At 41.8% G+C, this 20,720-nt stretch overlaps 1 protein-coding gene across 3 annotated transcripts in view; it reads right to left on the minus strand.

Moving 5' to 3' along the window:
* Positions 1–20,720, minus strand: part of CUEDC1 (CUE domain containing 1) — a 163,043-nt gene that overhangs the window by 29,440 nt on the left and 112,883 nt on the right. For all 3 annotated transcript variants that reach the window (XM_077481124.1, XM_077481123.1, XM_077481125.1), the window contains 3 exons: positions 13,194–13,380; positions 9,086–9,169; positions 7,901–7,996 (listed from right to left, as the gene is read on the minus strand). In XM_077481124.1, coding sequence (XP_077337250.1) covers positions 7,901–7,996; positions 9,086–9,169; positions 13,194–13,380 — 367 coding nt within the window. The remainder of the gene's footprint in view (positions 1–7,900; positions 7,997–9,085; positions 9,170–13,193; positions 13,381–20,720) is intronic.

Raw genomic sequence — 20,720 nt, forward strand, 5'->3', positions numbered from 1 at the left:
AGAAAGGTAAAACGTGAAGGCCATCTGCTGGCTCATGATTGGAATTACCATATCCTTGTGGACAGCTTCAGGACTCAACTGCAGAAATGAGATACTGTGCATTATTACACTGCACAAAAAATACAATATGTAAGTGTGCAGGGGATACAAAAAAAAAGTACATGTGGAATGCATATGCCAAGTGCGCTCTGATGTGTGTTAAAGAGGAGGTTAATCCCTAAATACCGAGTACATATAAGAGTATTTTCATTAGCTACATGAAATGGCATCTACACTTACTTAATAAAGCAACTTTTTTTTCTCTCTGGTCATTATTATTCTGTGTTCTGAACTACATCAAGTACTTAACTGAGCCTTTCATGTATCTCAGCTTGAATACCACTAGTTTATGTACAGAAAGTTAATAATTTGATTGTAACAGCAATTTATGCAAAGGCAAAAAACAAAAATGAGGAAATAGGTGAAACGCCAATCAAAATTCTTTTTAGGAGAAGGGTTAGAGACTAAAGCTGCCCAAACATTACTTATTTGTCTTCTTTTTTTTGTCCAACCAGCTAGTTGAATGGAAAAAAAAAAAAAAAAAAAAAAGAAAAGAGCCCATTCCTCCATCCACACAACATGGATGGATGGATGGGGGGGAAACCTTGCCACTGTGATATTGTATTGCGACAACGGGAAGCCTTCCTCATTGTCAGAATATGATTAGTGTTTGTTTTTTTGCCTGTGTCACTTCTCATGTGAATTTAAGATTACCTTTTTGCTGCATCCCCAAGGAAGGAAGTGAGCAAAAGGTTAAAAATGGTTTCAGATGTTTACTGCGGTCTCTGACACTATTGGGAAACTGTCCATCAACATTCTGTCCCAGTGATCAGTCAACCGGACAGCAATTGGGGACAAATCTTCCCAACAGGGACATAAAGATCAATAAAAACATTACAAGAGTTCTAACCCAATGCTTGCCTTTAAGTTTTGTCTGGAGTTTAACTTAGATTAAAAAACAAAACTTTCTACTTAAAAAAAGCTCTCTGTACGGTTATCCCATGCACATAACACTGAGCTTCCTTTAGAAATCTGGGCAAAACATGGAGGCTGCCAGGGCTGACCTAAAAAAAATACCTTTCTTTTTTTTTTAAAACTAGGGGTGATTCGGCGTCCAATAAAACTGATCCCGACAGTGGATTCACCACAGGATCACTTTTAAAGGCCCCCCCAGCCACTTACCGGAGAGGTTGGTAAAGGCGCAAACTATCCAATCCCCTGGAGTGATGGGCAGGACGTCGAGTGAGGGCAAGATGGCCCCCAACTCTATGCGTTACTTCCGCCAAAACGGCCTTAACTGGACATTTTTTTTTTTTTTTGTAAACGTAAAATGAATTTTTTTTTTTTGCTTTGAAGTGTATATGTGAGATCTGAGGTCTTTTTTGACTCCAGATCTCGCAATAAAGAGGACCTGTCATGCTTATTTCTATTACAGGGGGTGTTTACTATTATTCCTAGCACAAGGAATGTAATGAAAAAAAAATTAAAATTAAAAAAAAGGGACAGTGTAAACAAAAAAATTTTTTTATTATGCGCTGTCCCTCTGAGCGCGTGTGCATAAGCAAACGCATACGCAAGTCACGCCCACATATGTAAACAGTGTTCAAACCACACATGTGAGGTATTGCTGCAATCTTTACAGCAAGAGCAATAATTCTAGCACTAGGCCTCCTTTGTAAGTCTAAACTTCAAATGTCGCCTATGTACTGTAGTCTGTCGCCATTCCACAAGCGTGCGCAATTTTGAAGCATGACATGTTAGGAATCCATTTACTCAGCATAACATCATCTTTCACATTATACAAAAACTTTGGACTAAAGTTATCGTTTTTTTTTTTTTTTTTTTTCATTCATGAAAGTGTATTTTTCCCCAAATAATTGTGTTTTAAAGACTGCTGCGCAAATACAGTGCGACAAAATATTGCAACGACCACTATTTTATTCTCTAGGGTCTCTTCTCAACCACGTGCCGACCGTCCGCCTTCATTGTACGTCCGCTGTTTGAAGTGGAATATCATTGTTATGGCAGCAGCTAGCTGCCATAACCCCGGTATCCACTTCTTCAGTGGGCGGTCAGTTTTCAGATAAAAGTGGTGTCAGCGGCCTTCTCCCTGTGTGGTATAGAGCTGAGTGAGGGGAAGATGGTCCCCACTCAGCTCCACACCATTGCAGGGTGGAAGCAACGCCAAAAAAACAACAGAATCCTGCGAGCCTTAAATGCCTCCCACTGCCAATGTACCACTGTAAAGCTGCAAACGTTAAACACGTCTCATACGTTCAAGCACAATGTAAATTAGAATGAATATATGCTGCGCTAGAATGGTGCTACACTTAATAAGTCTGTGCCCTAATTTATAATCATAAACCCATAGATAAATAAAGTGCATAAAATTGTAAACCCACAACTGGTATAAAGTGCAAGTGCAATATGTGGCAAACAAATGATGTGCATAAATGTAAACACACAACTGGTATAAAGTGCACAAGTGCAAGATGTGCCAAAGAAAACTCAGTGGGGTTATATTAACCCCTTAGAACTAAACAGTGCCATCGTATTCACAAAACACATATATGAATCAAAAAAACATGATGATAAATTGTGATAGTAATTGGCACAAATTAATATCAAAAAGTGCTTAGTGCATAAAACTGTGACAGCAAAATTGCATAAATAATGTTAAAGAAGTGCTTGTGCATAAATCATATAGGTGTTCCTATATCACAAAAAGTAAACAGTCCTTTGTAGCAGCCAGTCTTAAAATGTGATTTGAAACACTATTGCTGAATGACATGGTCTCCGGTGATCATACTATTGGCATGCTTCTATATCCATCCGTGACACTCCAAAGACAAGCAGGTAGGTTAATTGGCTTCTGTCCAAAATTGGCCCTAGTATATGTATGGGGACTTTGGATTCTGGGCGCCTTGAGGGTAGGGACCAACGTGAGTGTGCAATGTACAAGGATAGGGGTAGACACCTCACTCAGGTTGAACAGAATGGACTGATGTCTTTATTCAACTTTACTAACTATGAAGACTATGAAGATTCCACATCATGCATAGGTGAAATCCGATGACCCCTTATGGTAATAAGCTCACCTCAGAGCGTGTGACCATCTTTTACACTTTTTACACTAAAGGGTTGTCAGCTCTTTTCCTGGATCAGAGGTTCACCAATACAGCGATCTGTGTAGTCCAGTGGCCAGCAATGAGTTTCACTGGCAAACGACAGCTTAGACACATGTACCGCCAAGGATCATACCACAACCAAGCATCAATACACAGTGAGCCCAGTCTGTAAGCGGTAAGTCCCGCTTACCGGAGCCACTGGCAGCGGCGGGGGCAATCTGATCCTTCTCCCTGTGTAGTATAGAGCTGAGGGGAAGATAGCCCCCACTCAGGGCCACACCATTGCAGGGCAGAAGCAACGTCAAAACGTCACTTCCGCCCATAGCTCTTAAAGGGACATATTTTTTTAAACAACTTCTTTTTTTATTGCATTTTAGAGTAAATGAGATCGGAGGTCTTTTTGACCCCAGATTTCATATTTAAGAGGTCCTGTTTCTATTACAAGGGATGTTTACATTTCTTGTAATAGGAATAAAAGTGACATAAGGAAAAAAAGGAACAGTGTAAAAAATAAAGAATAAAAAATCAAATAAATAATAATAATAAAAAATAAAATTGTAAATTTTAACGCGCCCCGTCCCGCCGAGCTTGCATGCATAAGAGAAAAGGGATATGCGAGAAGGGCCCACATATGTAAACTGTGCTCAAACCACACATGAGGTATGACTGTGATCGTTAGAGCAAGATCAATAATTCTAGCCTCAGATCTCCTCTAACTCAAAACATGCAACCTGTAGAATTTTTTAAATATCGCCTATGGAGATTTTTATGGGTAAATGTTTGTCGCCATTCCACGAGCGGGCGCAATGTTCAAGTGTGACATGTTGGGTATCGATTTACTCGGCACAATATCATCTTTCATAATCGAAAATAAATTAGGCTAACTTTACTGTTTTATTTTTTTTTATTTAAAAAAAGTGCGCTTGTAAGACCACCGTGCAAATACTGTGTGACAGAAAGTATTGCAACGACCACCATTTCAGTCTCTAGGGTGTTAGAAAAAAAAAATATATAATGTTTGGGGGTTCCAAGTCATTTTTAAGCTAAAAAAAAGAACCTGTTTTAAACCAGTAAACACCAAATCTCACAACGAGACTGTCCTTAAGTGGCATATATATTATATATATATATATATATATATATATATATTTATTTATTTATTTAACCACTACAATACAGGGCACTTTCACCCCCTTCCTTCCCAGCCCAATTTTCAGCTTTCATCGCTCTAGCGCTTTCAATGATAATTGCGCGGTCATGCTACACTGTACCCAAATGAAATGGTTATCATTTTGTTCGCACAAATAGAGCTTTATTTTGGTGTTATTCATTCACGACTCCGTTTTTTATTTTTTGCGATATAAGCGCAAAAAAAGCGGAAATTTGGAAAAAAAAACAATATTTTCTTTTTTCTATTTGAAAAGAAATCAAATAAAATCTAATTTTGTCATAAATTTAAGCCAAAATGTATTCTGCTACATGTTTTTGGTAAAAAAAATTCCGTTAAGTGTATAATAATGGGTTTGTGTGATCAGGGACATATGTACGCAAATGATCATGTACATATGTGTGCAGGTGATCACGTACATATGTGTGCAGATAATCATTGGGACATGTGATTTTAGTGGGACATATGTGGGGGACATGTTTTTATTATTAGGGACATGTGTTTTTATTATTTGGGGACATGTGTGTTTTGGGGACATATGTGGGGACTGTGTTTGTACTGTGTGGTGTGTTGTGTGTTGACACTACACTGATGATCAGTGAGTAAAAAGCTGTAAAAAACAGCTCATACTCACTGATCATCAGCCGGCTGCAGCGTTCTGCTCTCCTCTCCTCAGCGATGACTTCTGTGTGAGGAGAGGAGAGCCGATTGCCTAGCAACCGGCTGTTTGTTTACATCACATGACGGCCGTGATTGGACACGGCCGTCATGTGATCAGGAGGGCCAATCACAGAGCCCTCCTGCCGATCTGAGATGTGCCGTGTCTGGGTGACACGAGCACATCGGGCTCGCGTCGCTGCGCGGGCACGCGCGCACGCGATCCCGCTACTTCTGAAGGACGTTCCCGAACGTCCTATCAGGAGTAGATGGCTCCCACCCGGCCGTATATATGCATTGGCCGGGTGGGAAGTGGCATATAAACAAGTGTGAGAAAAAGGCCTGGCCCTTAAGTGGTTAATACTCTGTATCACTAATCCTGGAACATGTATAAGGATAGGGACATATGGCTTTTCTTTAACTTTCCTGACTTGCATAACGGTTAAGTGGCAAGTGGCTCAGAACTTATAGAAAGATAGAAGATTAACATTTTCAGAAGGTGGTAGCAGCTCGCATATTTCTCTCATGGAAAGTTTTCTTTATTCCAAACCAATTGTTATTCTAATATATACCTTGTGATGAATGGATTTTGTTGGTTAAATATTTGTCAGATCAAGGAAGATCCTTTCTCCTCTGCAAATAATTGGCACCAAATGCTACTACCAGTGCCATTAAAGCATATGATTTGCTGCAATAGGGAGGTTGGGAAAGGTTGATGATCTATGTATATGCATTACATGTGTATGCCCCCAGTGACTTAAATACATTCCCACCAACCTGCCTCTTCCAATTTTTACACTGTTATGGCTATTGGGACTCACTTAATGACCCTCTCTGCAGAAAGCAGCAGCCATAGATCTGTGATTAATGTATATGAAGGGAAGAGGTGATGGCCAGCTAAGTAGAGAAACAAAAACAATCTAGTACAGCGCTGGTCCCAGAAACGACAATGACAAGGTGACAATGCAATTTACCCATTTGTGGCTGAAAATTAAATTGTGTGTGTATGGTTTGCTACAAAGCACAGTTCTGTTTTTTTGTGAAAGGATATTTGTGCATGGCTTTTGATATTTGTTGCTTAAGCATTTTAGAATCAACAATGCTTGAACTAAACTGTATAAAACCTGCATCTGTGTTTCCAGTTTCTTTGAACATGCCTTTAGGGCTCATTCACATGGACATAAAAAAAGCTGCAGTTAGAGGTGTACGGCGTTTAATCAAAAAAAAAAAAAAATATGCACTATATTTAGCGATTTACAAAAAAAAAAGTAGGATAAGGAGTCCACAGTGATTTTCTCAGATGTAGTTAATACTGTATGCATGTAAATGTTTGAGCCCCATTTATATTCATATCACACAGTGTACAGGAGCCCTATTGTTTACTGCGGATACTCAGGGCCTATATGTAGATGTCAATGATTTGTAAGTCGGTGGCGTTGATTACACACTAATAATAGCTACAAGTCAGCCGAATGAACAAGTCATTATTAGTGTAATACTATGTGGGAGGAGCTAGTTCTCCTTGCATCTATTACACGTTATGTCCTTGTTTCCCCATCGTTCCAACGTAGTCATCAGAGCGGAACTGATAGGACATTGGAGGTAGAGCCAGAATGGTTTCTGAGTGCTGCAGTTCTCCATCAGGTTTGCTTAATGGTTGGTGAGAGAAGCCGTTACTGCCTGCGCAGTATATAATTGGCCCCAGCCAAGAAAATTCTTCACCGACAGAAGCAGTTTCTTCCACCTGCCTTTATATTGGACCGGATTCTAAATGGGGAGGCAGAATCAAAATGGTTTTAGTGTGTTGCAGTTTCCCCATTATGTCCATCAGAGAATAACTGATGGGAAACTGTGTATTTTATTGGCATCCTTTGTTAAGATGCAGGCAGCAAAAGCCATTTATGTCCTAGCATCTATCTGAGCAGTGGTGGTGGCCAATATAGGCCATTAACACTAAGATTATATACACTGTATGCAGGAGCTGCCAGCAAGATCCTGCATAGAAAACTGCCGTTCCATGTAAATGAGACCATGGGTTTAAACACAGTGTATAATATTCTGCTACATTTAATCTGCTTTCAACGTTAATGCAACGCAAACACATAAAATGTGTGGTAAACTAAATCTAAGAATTCTCAAATACATGCCATTTTCAAAGAAACCATGCTGTTTGACTTGCATAACGTAACAAAATAGACTGCCGATTACAATTAAAATCCTTTTAGGTAGAAGTACAAAAATGCTGCTTTAAAAACTGTAGACACAGCATGTTTCAAACATTTAGAAGCATTTTGAAAGCTCTTCACTCTTAGGCTGACATCCCAAAAGATAGTAAAAATAGTAGAGGGACAGCCTACTAATTTCATCCTTGAGAATTCAGCAAGACTGAGGCTACTTTCAGACTAGGGTGGGTGGGCATTACCAGCGATATTCGGCTACTAGCGGGGCAGTTTAAGGAAAAAAAAAAAAGAGGAAAAAAAAGAAGAGGTTTAAAACCACCCGCAAAGCACCACTGCAGCAGCGGTTTGCCGGCAGTTTGTCGGCGCTACCCCATTGTTTTCAATGGGCAGGGGCACTTTAGGCGCAGTGTATAAACCACTCCTACAGCGCTGCAATGATGCAGCTTGCAGGACTTTTATTTACCGTCTTGCAAGCGCACCACTCCAGTGTGAAAGCCCTCGGGCTTTCACACTGGAGAGACAGGAGAGACTCTTTATAGGCACTATTTTTAGTGCTGTAGCGCCTGTAAAGAGCCTCAGTGTGAAAGTAGCCTTACTGAAGAAATTGATTCTGGACATTCCGCACGCCGATAAAAGCCTTTATTGTAATGAATAGTCAACATACAGATCTGCTGATCTGTAATCACGCTAGAATGAGTAGAATTACAATTTTAAACTATGATACTTACATTTACCCATGTGTTTTAATTTATCCCTAAATAAGGCATCTTCAGATATAACATTATTAGAATCACAGCAACCAGACACAGCCTGGAATTCCTCTGCTGCAAAAGAACAGAAAAGGTAACAATTAACATTACATTTTAATAACTGGACAGTGAAATAGCTTTAAGGAGGTAAACAGAATCTAGCTCCATGATGGGATCAAACATTCCTTGAGTTAGGGTACCAAGTAATGGCTACAAAGAAAATAAAAATGCTATGTGTTCTCACATAGAAAAACACAGAGGAAAAAAAAATATATATAAAAAATTTCTTAAAGTGTATCATGTAAACCGCATCAATTAACTTCTCTTATGTGCCCTTTGGTCTGAAATATATCACTGGAAGATTTTTTTTATTGCATTTGTTAGGTGTTAAAGCATATATGTCAAACACGAGGCCCACAAGCAGAATCTGCCCACCAGGCCTTGTCATGTTGCCTTTCCACCCAGTTTTGCAGCTGGATAATGGCAAAAGTCTATTCCACTACCTAAGACTCTCACCCTCCGCTCCCGCTCCCCACTGTCACTTGTAAACACAGAAGCCTTTATTTTTTTAACTAGTGGATGGTGAAGACAAAATGTACTGCTAAATTTGTATTGTATTGTTGCACTTTTCTAAATAAAGCAGTTTTTGTTTTTTTTATTCAACCGTAGTGTACCACTTATGTGACTTCCTTCTCTATGCCTGTTTTGGTAACGTGGACTGCCCCAGATACGGAAAATCGAATCCACTACCTGTGGCTCTCACCCTCCGCTCCTGCTGTCACTTGTAAACACAGAAGCCTTTCTGCGTTGCACACTATGCATAGCACACTCTTAAACCCTACACTCTATACCAGTGTTTCTCAACTCCAGGCCTCAAGGTGCCGCAACAGGTCATGTTTTCAGGCTTTCCATTATTTTGGACAGGTGATTTGCACATGCATTAGGATATATAGTGTTGGAAAGGAGAATGTAAATATGAAAAACTCGATTGGCCCTGGGCAACATAAACATTTGATTCAAGATTGTATATTGGTTTTGTGCAAATATTACATTCTGAACCTTAATTACAGTAGCATCTGATGACTAATGTTTTCACTGTGTAAATATCACAGAGAACCAAAGCTGCAGAAAACATATTGATTTTTTATTATCTCGTGTCCTTACCTGATAGTGAAGGGCAAAAGCTGAAATCATTACTTGCCGGCACACTGCTAGACTTTGTTTTTTTAGACTCATATTTCAAACGATCTAGCAAAAGGGGGAAAAGAAAAAGCTTTGTTTTATCTTTTGTGCACACATGGCATTAATTAATGCGACAGCAAATGATTAAAATTTCCTAAAGCTGTAGCGCGCTAAAATTTACACAGGATATCTATCCCATTTTCTGGAAAAGTAGGCCTCTGCTTCAAACTTTTTGTAAATAGAAGGTTACCGATCATGCATTTTTTATGTGGATATGTACTTAATTTATTTTGCAACTGACCAACCTACAGCTTTTCACATATACAAGGTTTCAGGCCAAGTTAAAGCTCCATAAATCTTAACCCACCTGCTTGGCATTTCTGGCCATATTAATTAAAAGTGGGTATCTTTCACGTAGAGCAGCCAATGATGCCCAACCTCTGCATCTCTCCGATTCTGCTCAGTTCTGACACCTATTGCCTTACTCAACAAAATATTATTCTTAAAAGAGATGTCTGTCTTTTTTTGTTTTTTGCAATTTCATACTTACTTCGTGGATGCAACATGGGTCCAATGCTGCATCTGTCCTCAGGTGTCTGCACTGAAAACCAAGCAATCAAACATTGCCGATCGCTCGGTTTCACAGCTTTGTGTGAGCAGAGAGCTATAGACTGTCAGTTACAGCTCTCCACTCTTCCTCCCTCCTCACTCATTGGAGCGCTGAGCTGTGAAGGGGTGGGGAGATGCTGTCTCAGGCTCTCAGCCGCTCACTGAGATGGGTCTCAGTCCAGGTACCTGGCGGATCAAGACTTCCATTGTCGCAATGACACGGTGCCTGGATTGATTTCTGTGACATCAGCAGAGAGTGGGCTACAGCCCGCTCTCTGCTTAAAACGGGTCACAGGACTGCAGAACGAAATGCACTCCTGTGATCCATAGAAGTCCAGCCAAACAAGCTTTGGCTGGACTCTAAGTATTAATTTCTAAACCCCGTAACATTTAGAAACAATTCAGAGCCAGCTATGCTGAGGTTAGACCAGTACATTGTGAATTCTGGTTCTTGCATGCACTTAAAGTGACTGTGAAAGCAGGGTTACTTATAAAACAGGACAAACCTTGGAGAAAAAAGGGAATGTACTTACCTTCGTGGTGACCTGTGTCTTGAAACTCTGCAACTTAACGGCTTTTTATGTGCACGGTTTAAGAGATGTTTACTTAAGATGCAGCCGGCGATGCCTACTAGCACATTATGACTTAAACTGCCCGGCCCAATTTTTTTCCTTTTTTTGATGCAGTTTACTACTGCTTTAAGGGTTTGACTCTAAATGATCTTGTGGTGACAGGGTAAATTTAAAATCAAGCACATTAAATCAACCTTTTTATATTAACGCCACCAAGGCTCTTAGCACTTAGAAGTACGAAGTCTCTTAAAGAAAACTGGTCATGCATTAAAAGTGATACTAAAGTCCCCCTTTTTTTTGTTTGTTTAAAAATAACAACCTGTACCTGCTCTGTGCAGTGATTTTGCAGAGCAGTCCAGATCCTTCTCTTCTCAGTTCCCTCTTCGGCGCTCCTGCCCCTCTCTCCTGTTGAGTGCCCCACAGTAAGCAGCTTGCTATGGGGGTACCCGAGCCGCATCTCCCTGTGTTCATTTAGACACATGACTGTGGCCCGCCCCCTCCTCATTGGCTCACTGACATTGATTGACAGCAACGGGAGCCAATGGCGCTCCACTGTTGTCTCAGACAATGAGCAGCCGAGGCTCTCATGCAACATTGCTGGATAGAGAGGGGCTTAGGTAAGTATTAGGAAGGCTGCTGCACACTGAATTTTTTTTTTCTTAATGCATAGACTGAATTAAGATAAAATAAACCTTCTGCCTTTACAACCACTTTAATGGTCATAAGCTTTTTAAAAGTTAATATATCAAAATAACTTAGACTTTCGGAGAGAGAATAGAATATGCTGTGATCATACTATATGAAATTCCACACAAATATAGATCAGGTTGTGTTATTAGTGGATTACACATGGGATGATTTAATTATTGATTGGAAAGTGTGCATTAGGCCTGCCCTCAAGTAATTCTTCCCAGGAAACATTTAGTTGGCCATTTCCTGATAAAAGTAACCACAGCTCATTGAAAAGCCGCACTGAAAGAGCTAGTCCTCTGCTGAGCTTTATGTAATGCAATATGTGTAAAAGCACCTCCAAGCACGGTTTCTTCTAATGCATAGCTTACACTGCAACAATAGCAAACTAAAAATGGGACACAGATGCTTTTAAAGAGAAAAAGTTCAATGTTACTTCAAGGTTATCCGATGAGTACTATTAACACATCCCCTAATAAGTTTTTAAAAACTACGGATGTTGAAAGTACATGTATGTGGAGAGTCGTGTCATTCACTCAGTGTAGGGCCAAGTCAAGAGGTAGGAATGTGACCCACAATTTAGTTACACAGGCCTCCTTCACACATGTGGCTATTACTGCCACCCCTCGCAAAACGCATTCTGTGGTGGATCTTCTTTCAGAAAGCGTTTGCAGGTGGCAAGAAGGAGATAGGTCTCCATCTTCACATCAGTTTTAAATCTCAAAATGCTGACCCACCGCAATGCTTTGGACACCCTTCAGTTTTTGGACATTCTAATCTGCACAAAATTTATACAAAATGAAATGTCCAAAAGAACAAAAACTGAAAAAAAAAACTGCCGTGTGTCAAAAGCAAAGTCTGGCTTTCATATTAAGTACATTCAAGTATGAACCACATCATCCTGACCTATGAAGAAATAAAAATAGTGCAGTGCTAACTAATCTTTCAGGAGCAGGAAAAAGAAAAAGAACAAAACCAAAAAAGGTATAAAAGAAAGAATGGCAGCCATTATATAAAAAAAAGAAACATGTGTAAACATGGAAATCAATTCAACATATTAAAAACCAAAACACAATATTAAAAATAAAATCATATAACGGAAACAAATCAGTCATCATTGGAAACTGGTAAATAAAAAAAAATAAAAAAAAGTAAAGGCAAGGGGAAGACCTAAATAGTACAAAAAAAAATAAAAAATCTACAGTATGGCATTACACCTATAAAGCCATATTGTCTAATAAGCCAAACACATTCACACTAGAACACCATACAGAAAAAGCGTGTTCTGTGCACGTTTTCTGCACCACATGTGAAAGCACTGCCCTTACGAGACATACACAGGTGCCATTAATTGTTAACCCTTGATAAAGTCACGTGGTGCTGACAAAAACGTGTCGGAGCGGAGCCAATGACGTCATCACGCCAGCAGAAGTGAAGTCAATCATTATCAAAGAGGTGAAGCTGATCTTTTATGCATTCCTTAAGGAACTAGTGTCATACCTTTACATGTATATCTATGTGCACTAGATTTAGAGCACATGCAAAAGGTGAGTGAATTTTAATAGTTTTTTTAATAAATTTGAAGCTTTTATACAATTTGCAGTGCACAATGAGGGTTCCAACTTTGTCACTTTGAGCATTTTATATCCCACATTTCATGGACTGGATATTTGAAGAGGGCTGGGTGGTTTGGTCATCAAAAAGAGCTTGTCACAAAAATCTGCAGCGATTACCAAATGTTGGTCCGAACTTAAAGTGCAAAAACACTCTTAAATCAATATCATATAGGTCCACATATGGACATGTAGTAAAGAAAATGCAGATAGCTGCACTCCTATGCAATCGCCTTTATTGGTATAAAAGACAGTCCCATACAGTACAAGAAGCATAAGGGACAGCTGTAGCTAACATGTTTTAAACTCTGACTGGTGCTTAGTCACTATGACCAAGCTGTTTGGCGCAGAGCAATTTGCAAACTTAGTGCTTGCACTCCTTTTTCAAATGAATGGGCTGTCAAAAAAATACCAAAAGGTATCGTGCGGGTTCCAGTGTGAATTGGTACTAAAACATACTAGAAACAAGAAAGTATTTTTAAAGCCAAAAGCAAATCCTTTTCATAAGTATATCTAGCAGTAGTTCTACCAGACTTGTTCTTGATGATACTAAGCCAATTTGATAAGATTTGTACAATTATTTTTATTTTTATTTTTTTTATTTACCTCTTTCAAGTGCTAGCAGAAATTCTCTGTTTCTCTGCAGCTCTCTCATGAACTCTTCATTCTGTAAAAAGAGTGCAATCCTCTCATCCTGCAAATACTGCTTCAACTTCCTTTCCTGGTCCACAGACCCATGGTTCTCTTTTTTGGAGTCTTCACTCTGTAATGAAGAAAGTCCACTCTGGCAACCCTGGAAATAAAAAAAAACACATGGAGTATGGATTCCAATGCTGTAGACATGGAAACACTATGAAACCAACAGGACTAGAACTTGAAGGTATATTAAACGTTCAGTTATTAAGCACTTTCAGCAACGGACATAAAGTGGTTGTAAACCCTTACAAACCACTTTAACCTACAGGTAAGCCTAGATTAAGGCTTACCTGTAGGTCCAAGAAATATCTCCTAAACCTACACGGTTTAGAAGATATTTGCCGAAAGACAGGCACCGCTGTCTACGGTGCAGCTGCGTGCAGGCGCACCGAGTGCGCCGCTGTCAACGGCGATATGCCGCGAGTGGCGGCTCCCATGCGCGGGAGTGACGTCATCGTGGCTTCATCGAATGACAGCGGTGGAGCAGCGAGACCCACGAGAAGATGGATGCTCTGGACTACAGAGGACAGCGGTGACTTCGCTGGCTCCTGTGTCAGGTAAGTGACACATAATGGACTACTATGTGATGCATAGTAGTCCATTATGCTTTGCCTTTGCAGAGAATCAAAGAGGAAGTAAACTCATCAGGGTTTACTTCCTCTTTAACCACTTAAGCCCCGGACCAATTGTCAGCCTAAGGACCAGAGGTCTTTTTACAATTTCGCACTGCACTGCTTTAACTGGTAATTGCGCGGTCATGCAATGTTGTACCCAAACGAAATTTGCGTCCTTTTCTTCCTACAAATAGAGCTTTCTTTTGATGGTATTTGATTGCCTCTGCGATTTAAATTTTTTATGACATAAAAGAAAAAGACTGAAAAAAAAAAAAAAAAAGATATTTTCTACTTTTTGTTATAAGAAAAATCGAATACACTCAATTTTAGTCATACATTTAGGCCAAAATGTATTCAGCCACATGTCTTTAGTAAAAAAAATGTCAATAAGCGTATATTTATTGGTTTGCGTAAAAGTTATAGCGTCTACAAACTAGAGTACGTTTTCTGGAATTTACACAGCCTTTAATTTATGACTGCCTATCTCATTTCTTGAGGTGCTAAAATGGCTGGGCAGTACAACCCCCCCCCCAATTACCCCATTTTGGAAAGTAGACACCCCAAGGAAATTGCTGAGGGGCATTTTGAACCCTTTGAATATTTTTTTTTGTCCCAAGTGATTGAATAATGACAAAAAAAAAAAAGTTTACAAAAAGTTGTCACTAAATGATATATTGCTCACACATGCCATAAATATATGTGGAATTGCACACCAAAATATATTCTGCTGCTTCTCCTGAGTACGGGGATACCACGTGTGGGACTTTTTGGGAGTCTAGCCGCGTACGGCACCCCGAAAACCAATCACTGCCTTCAGGATTTTTAAGGGTGCAAATTTTTGATTTCACTCCTCACTACCTATCACAGTTTCGAAGGCCATAAAATGCCACAATAACACAAACCCCCCCAAATGACCCCATTTTGGAAAGTAGACACCCCAAGCTATTTACTAAGAGGCATGTTGAGTCCATGGAATATTTTATATTTTGCCACAAGTTGCGGGAATATTACAAACTTTTCTTTTTTTTGCACAAAGTTGTCACTAAATGATTTATTGCTCACACATGCTGTGGGCATAAGTGAAATTACACCCCAAAATAAATTTTGCTGCTTCTCCTGAGTATGGGGATACCAAATGTGGGGGACTTTTTGGGAGCCTAGCCATGTACAAGACCCCGAAAACCAAGCACTGCCTTCAGGATTTAAATATAAAACGCTACCAAAAAAAAAAAACTGTTAGCGATCGCAGGGATCAGGCCTGACTCTGCGAACACTGCAGTTATGTGTTTAGTGTTTTGTAAGTGACAGTGTTCGCTCGATACTGCACTTGGGTGGGCTGGGTGGAGGGGCAATCCCTCCACCCAGGTATCTGGGCTGATCCCGCTAACACTTTTTTTGGAACCCTAAACTGCTGGGGACGCTAGTATAGATCTAATCAGATCAGATATTGATCTGTTCAGATACTATACCACTACAGGAGGTGTATGCTTTGCGTGTGGGTGTTAGCGGCACTAACCTAGCGCTGCCTGGGGTGACGCAGACCCTACCTGACCCTAAAACCTAATTGATATCACCCGCCGGGTGATCAGGGGGTTAAACCTTTATTGGGTAATAAATGGTGGGTGCCCTGGTGCTATAAAAAGAAAACAAACGAACCAAAGTCACCCGTAACACTTATACGGTGATCACCGGTTAAAGGGTTAACTAGGGGCAATCAGGGGGTTAAAACCTTTACTAGGTAGTATATATGGGGGTCCCTGACGCTATATAAAAACCTGACGGGGAACCTAAATAACTAACTGGCTAGCCAACGTCACCAGTGACAATTATACAGTGATCGCTGGTGAAAGGGTTAACTCTAGGGGCAATCAGGGGGTTAAAATATTTATTAGGTAGTATATGGGGGTACCTAACACTATAAAAACCTGGCGGTGAACTTAAAAAATAACTAGCTACCTAGCGCCACCAGTGACACTAATGCAGCGATCAGAAAAACGATCGCTTAGTGACACTGGCAAAAAGGGGGTGAAAGGGTTAACTCTAGGGGCAAACAGGGGGTTAAACCTTTATTAGGGGGGGTAGGGGGCTACCCTGGACCTAACACTAACTGCCCTGACAGTTTTTACAGTCACAACTGACACTAAATGCAGTGATCATTAAATAAATGATCACTGCAATCAGTGACACTGTGACTGGGGGAGGGCGGGGGGATGACAGTGTGCCTATGTTTACCTACATGTCAGTGTAGTGATTGGTGCACAGTTACTATGTCCTCTCCTCGCAGTCCGGTCAAAAAGACCGCCCCGAGGAGAGTGAAATCACTTCCTCCTGCCTGTGTTTACACTACACAGGCAGGGGAAGCTTCTCATTCGCCAGGAGCGATCGAGAGGGGATGGCCAGAAACCAACAGCCATCCCCTCATCGCGGATCGCTCCTGAAGCGAAACGGACCGATCAGACCCCCCACCCGCTGGAAGGCAAGCACGTACGGGTACGTGCTAGTGCCCGTACATGTCATTCTGCCGACGTATAATTACATGCGGCGGTCCTTAAGTGATTAATCACTAAAGGTCTAAATTAGATAAGTGGTGTTGCGCTCCTAAAAACAAATTTTGCTGTCAGATACTTTAAAATATATAATACGTAAGGTATCCAGAGGTATGGGTCACATACTGTCTAAAATAAGAAGCTATTGCAGAATATATAAAAACAAATAAAAGAACAAAAAGTGTATAAAAAGCATGTATATAAATTATATATCATAGACAATAATACACGGTGTATAAAAAGTAGTTAGTGCCGTACAATAAATGTGCAAAAACGCAAACAAGTGCAAACAAATAAATAACTAGCAGAACTGTGCAACATATGCAATGTGCAAATATATATATATATATATATATATATATATATATATCCCAAAGTGGGACGTGGAGATTTAAAGTAGTCCACGGTTATGAGTGGTGCAAGTGTGGCAGTGTTTCCAAAGACACTGAGTGTAGATCTAAAGCTCTCCAGGTGATACTGTGACTTTTGTGTGGAAATACGCTCTTCAGTGTCAACTGACACTCGTGGCTGTACTAGGTTATTACCTTACCTGCTGTAAGGTAAACAGCATGTAGAAAAAGGAGGAAGGGGTTAACACTCTTTCTCGCTGTGGTGTTGCTGCGCGTCCCTTATTGGGTATGCAGTGAATGCCTGGGGGGTCCTTGAGCGGTCCTTCCGTTTTCTCTCACGCTGTATTGGTCTCATATATTCGGTGTGGTAAGGTATAAAAAATGGAGTTACGTACCGGTAATGTCCTTTTCCAGGAGTCTTTCAGGACAGCCACCTTAGAGAGACACCGGCTCCTCCCCTCTGAGGAAACACCGCCTTCAATTTCATAATTTAAGCCTCCTCCTCCCTTCGTTCCTCAGTTCTTCCAGAGTACCTCCGGCCAAACTGGGGAGACACAAGAACACGTCAAACAAATAAACTTTTTAAGTCTTACCTGACGATCTCATGCAATGAGTTCCCGATGATCTGCAACAATTTGGGTGGGAACCGGTGCTGTCCTGAAAGACTCCTGGAAAAGGACATTACCGGTACGTAATTCCATTTTTCCCCAATCGTCTTTCAGGACAGCCACCTTAGAGAGGATAAGCGAGTATATTACCTTAGGGTGGGACTACTGCCTGTAGCACCTTTCGACCAAAGGCTTGGTCTTTGGCTGACAGAAGATCCAGTCTATAGTGTCTCACAAACGTAGAAAAACTGGACCACGTTGCAGCTCTACAGATCTGTTCCGGAGACGCACCAGCCCACTCTGCCTGAGAAGTTGCCACGGCCCTGGTTGAGTGTGCTCTAATGCCCGCTGGAGGATCTAATCCCCCTGCCACGTATGCCTGCCCAATGGCTAACCTTAACCATCTAGCTATGGTACGTCTAGAGGCTTTGGAACCCTTCCTGGCCCCTGAAAATAAAACAAAAAGTGAATCTGTCTTTCTGAACTGACTTGTGCAGTCTAAATAATAAAGAACACATCTTCTAACATCCAGTCTGTGAAACATGTGTTCCTGTTCTCTAACTGGATTTGAACAAAATGTAGGTAGCACAATCTCCTGCATCCTGTGGAAACTAGAAGCTACCTTAGGCAAAAAGGCCGGATCTATCTTCAAAACCAGACGATCCGGAAAAGCCTGAAAAAAGGGAGCCCTGACAGAAAGGGCTTCGAGTTCACTTACTCTTCTTGCTGTAGTGATCGCCACCAAAAACACAGTTTTGAGAGTGATCAGCTTTAATGAGCAAGATTCTAACGGCTCAAAAGGTTCCCCTGTGAGAACCTGTAAAACTAAAGAAAGATCCCAAACCGGGAAGGGGGAGCTTGAAGCTGGTCTTTGCCTACCTAGGGCCCTGAAGAACCTTACGACCCAAGGATCTGACGCTAGATGTTTCTCTAAAAACACGCTCAAAGCGGAAACCTGAGCTTTTAGTGTTCCAAGCGCTAACCCCTTATCCGCCCCTGCCTGCAGGAACTCTAGAACGGCTATAGGGCTATGCACGTTGAAGGAACCCTCTGAACACCAGCTGTTAAACCGTTTCCATACCTTTAAGTAAATGGACTGGGTTTCCTTTTTCCTACAGTTTAGAAGAGTGGCTACCAACCGGTCTGAGAAGCCCTTGGCTTTTAGCAATTCTTCCTCAGAAGCCACGCTGCCAGGTTCCATCGTCCTACCTGAGGGCAGAACACCGGACCTTGAGACAGGAGATCCTCCTGCACTGGGAGAATCCAGGGGGGTTCTACAGACAGGCCCTTCAAGATCGAGAACCACGGCCTCCTGGGCCAGTGAGGTGCAATTAGAATGAGGGTAGTATTCTCCACTTGAAATTTCCTTAATACTGCTGGAATGAGCACTGGAGGGGGGAAAGCATAGCACCTGGAGAAACCCCAACTCTGTGCTAGTGCGTCCACCGCCAATGCCCCGTCCCCCCTGTTTATGGAGAAGAACGTTGCTACCTTCGCATTTTCCCTTGCGGCAAAGAGATCTATTGCAGGAATCCCCCATCTCCGGGTGATCATTTCGAATATTTCCTGCTTGAGAACCCAATTGCCTTCTCTCAGAGTTCTCCTGCTGAGAAAATCTGCCACCTGATTTTGTTCTCCCTTCAAGTGGATTGCTGAAAGGGACAGGATATTTGCTTCGGCCCATCTGAGGATGGCTTCCGCTAGGGCCCATAAGGACTTGCTCCTGGTGCCCCCCTGTCTGTTGATGTAAGCTACCACCGAGGAGTTGTCCGACCTTACCCTTACGTGCTTCCCCCGGAGCTCCTTCTGAAAGGTTCTGAGAGCTAGATCTACTGCCCTCAGCTCCCTCCAATTCGAGGATCTCCTCGAGTCCCTCTTTTCCCAAATACCCTGTATTAATTGGGAGTCTAGGTGTGCCCCCCAACCTGAGCTGCTTGCATCGGTCGTGACCACCCTGGAGGTTGGCATGACCCACTCTAGACCTTGGGACAAATTTGCTCCCTTCCTCCACCACCAGAGGGACCTCTTTACCTGATCTGGAATCGAAACCAGAGAATCCAAAGATTCCTGGCTGTGATCCCAAACCTTCAGCACAAATAATTGTAGAGGGCGGTAATGTAACCCTGCCCACTGAACCGCTGGAAGAGCGGATGTCAGCAACCCTAGCGCTGACATGATCTTCCTTATGGAGATCTGGTGGTTGCCCTGAAGACACAACAGAGCCCTGTCTATCTTTTGAATTTTTTCCAAAGGAAGAAAGACCCTTTGTACTGTTGAGTCCAACTCGTACCCTAGGAAAGTGACCCTCTGGGAAGGGATTAAGTTGGATTTCTCCAGGTTCAGGAGCCAACCCAGGCTTACTAACAGGTTTCTTGTGACCTGTAAATCCTGAATTAATTGTGCTGGGGAAGGGGCAAACAGAAGGAGATCGTCGAGATATGCGATCACCGAGATTCCCCTGAGACGCAGAAATGCCAGAACTTCTGCCATCACTTTGGTGAAGATTCGGGGGGAAGAGGATAGTCCGAAAGGAAGCGCTCTGAACTGAAGGTGTAGTACTTCCATTGGAGTTCTCACTGCCAGTCTGAGAAAACGCTGGTGGGACTCTGCGATTGGAATATGCAAGTATGCATCTTTCAGATCTATTGATGCCATGAAGCAGTTCGGAGGTAGGAGTGCTTTTACTGAGTAAACCGAATCCATCCGAAACCTTCTGTAGGTAACTGAGACATTCAGGGGCTTCAGGTTCAGGATGAGCCTGAACTTTCCCGAAGGCTTGCGAATCACAAAGACGTGAGAGTAGAAGCCTCTGCCTGTCTCTCCTACTGGAACCCGTACTACCACCTCCTGTTCTTCCAACTCCTGAAGAGAGGAAAGAAGGGCAGATGATTTTTCTGCGCATTTTGGCAGCTCGGTGACAAGGAACCTCAGAGGAGGGAGTTCCGAAAACTCCAAATGGTAACCTCCTCTGACGATCCCCAAGACAAACTGATTGGAGGAAATCATTTCCCACTGTGGGAGGAAGGCCCCCAATCTTCCTCCCACCGTGACCCTGTCACTGAGATTTTTTGGGCTGTTCAGGAGGGCGAAAAATTGCTCCCCCGGGGCCCTTGCTTTTGAGTCCCCAACTTTTCTTCTGCTGAACCGTACGGGGTGGTACAACCCTTTTCTGGGGACGAGTCTTTCTTTTGGCTTGTTCCCCAATTTTCCTTTTAACAGGAAAGGCCTTTCTTTTGTCTGCTGTGCGATCTAGCACCGCTTCAAGGCCTGGTCCAAACAGTAGATCTCCTGTAAAGGGGATTCCACAAAGTTTAAGTTT

The sequence above is a fragment of the Lithobates pipiens genome, unplaced genomic scaffold (genome assembly GCF_037356315.1).
Source record: "Lithobates pipiens isolate NorthernLeopardFrog02 unplaced genomic scaffold, aLitPip1_a1.2 Scaffold_16, whole genome shotgun sequence".
Classification (NCBI taxonomy): Eukaryota; Metazoa; Chordata; class Amphibia; order Anura; family Ranidae; genus Lithobates; species Lithobates pipiens.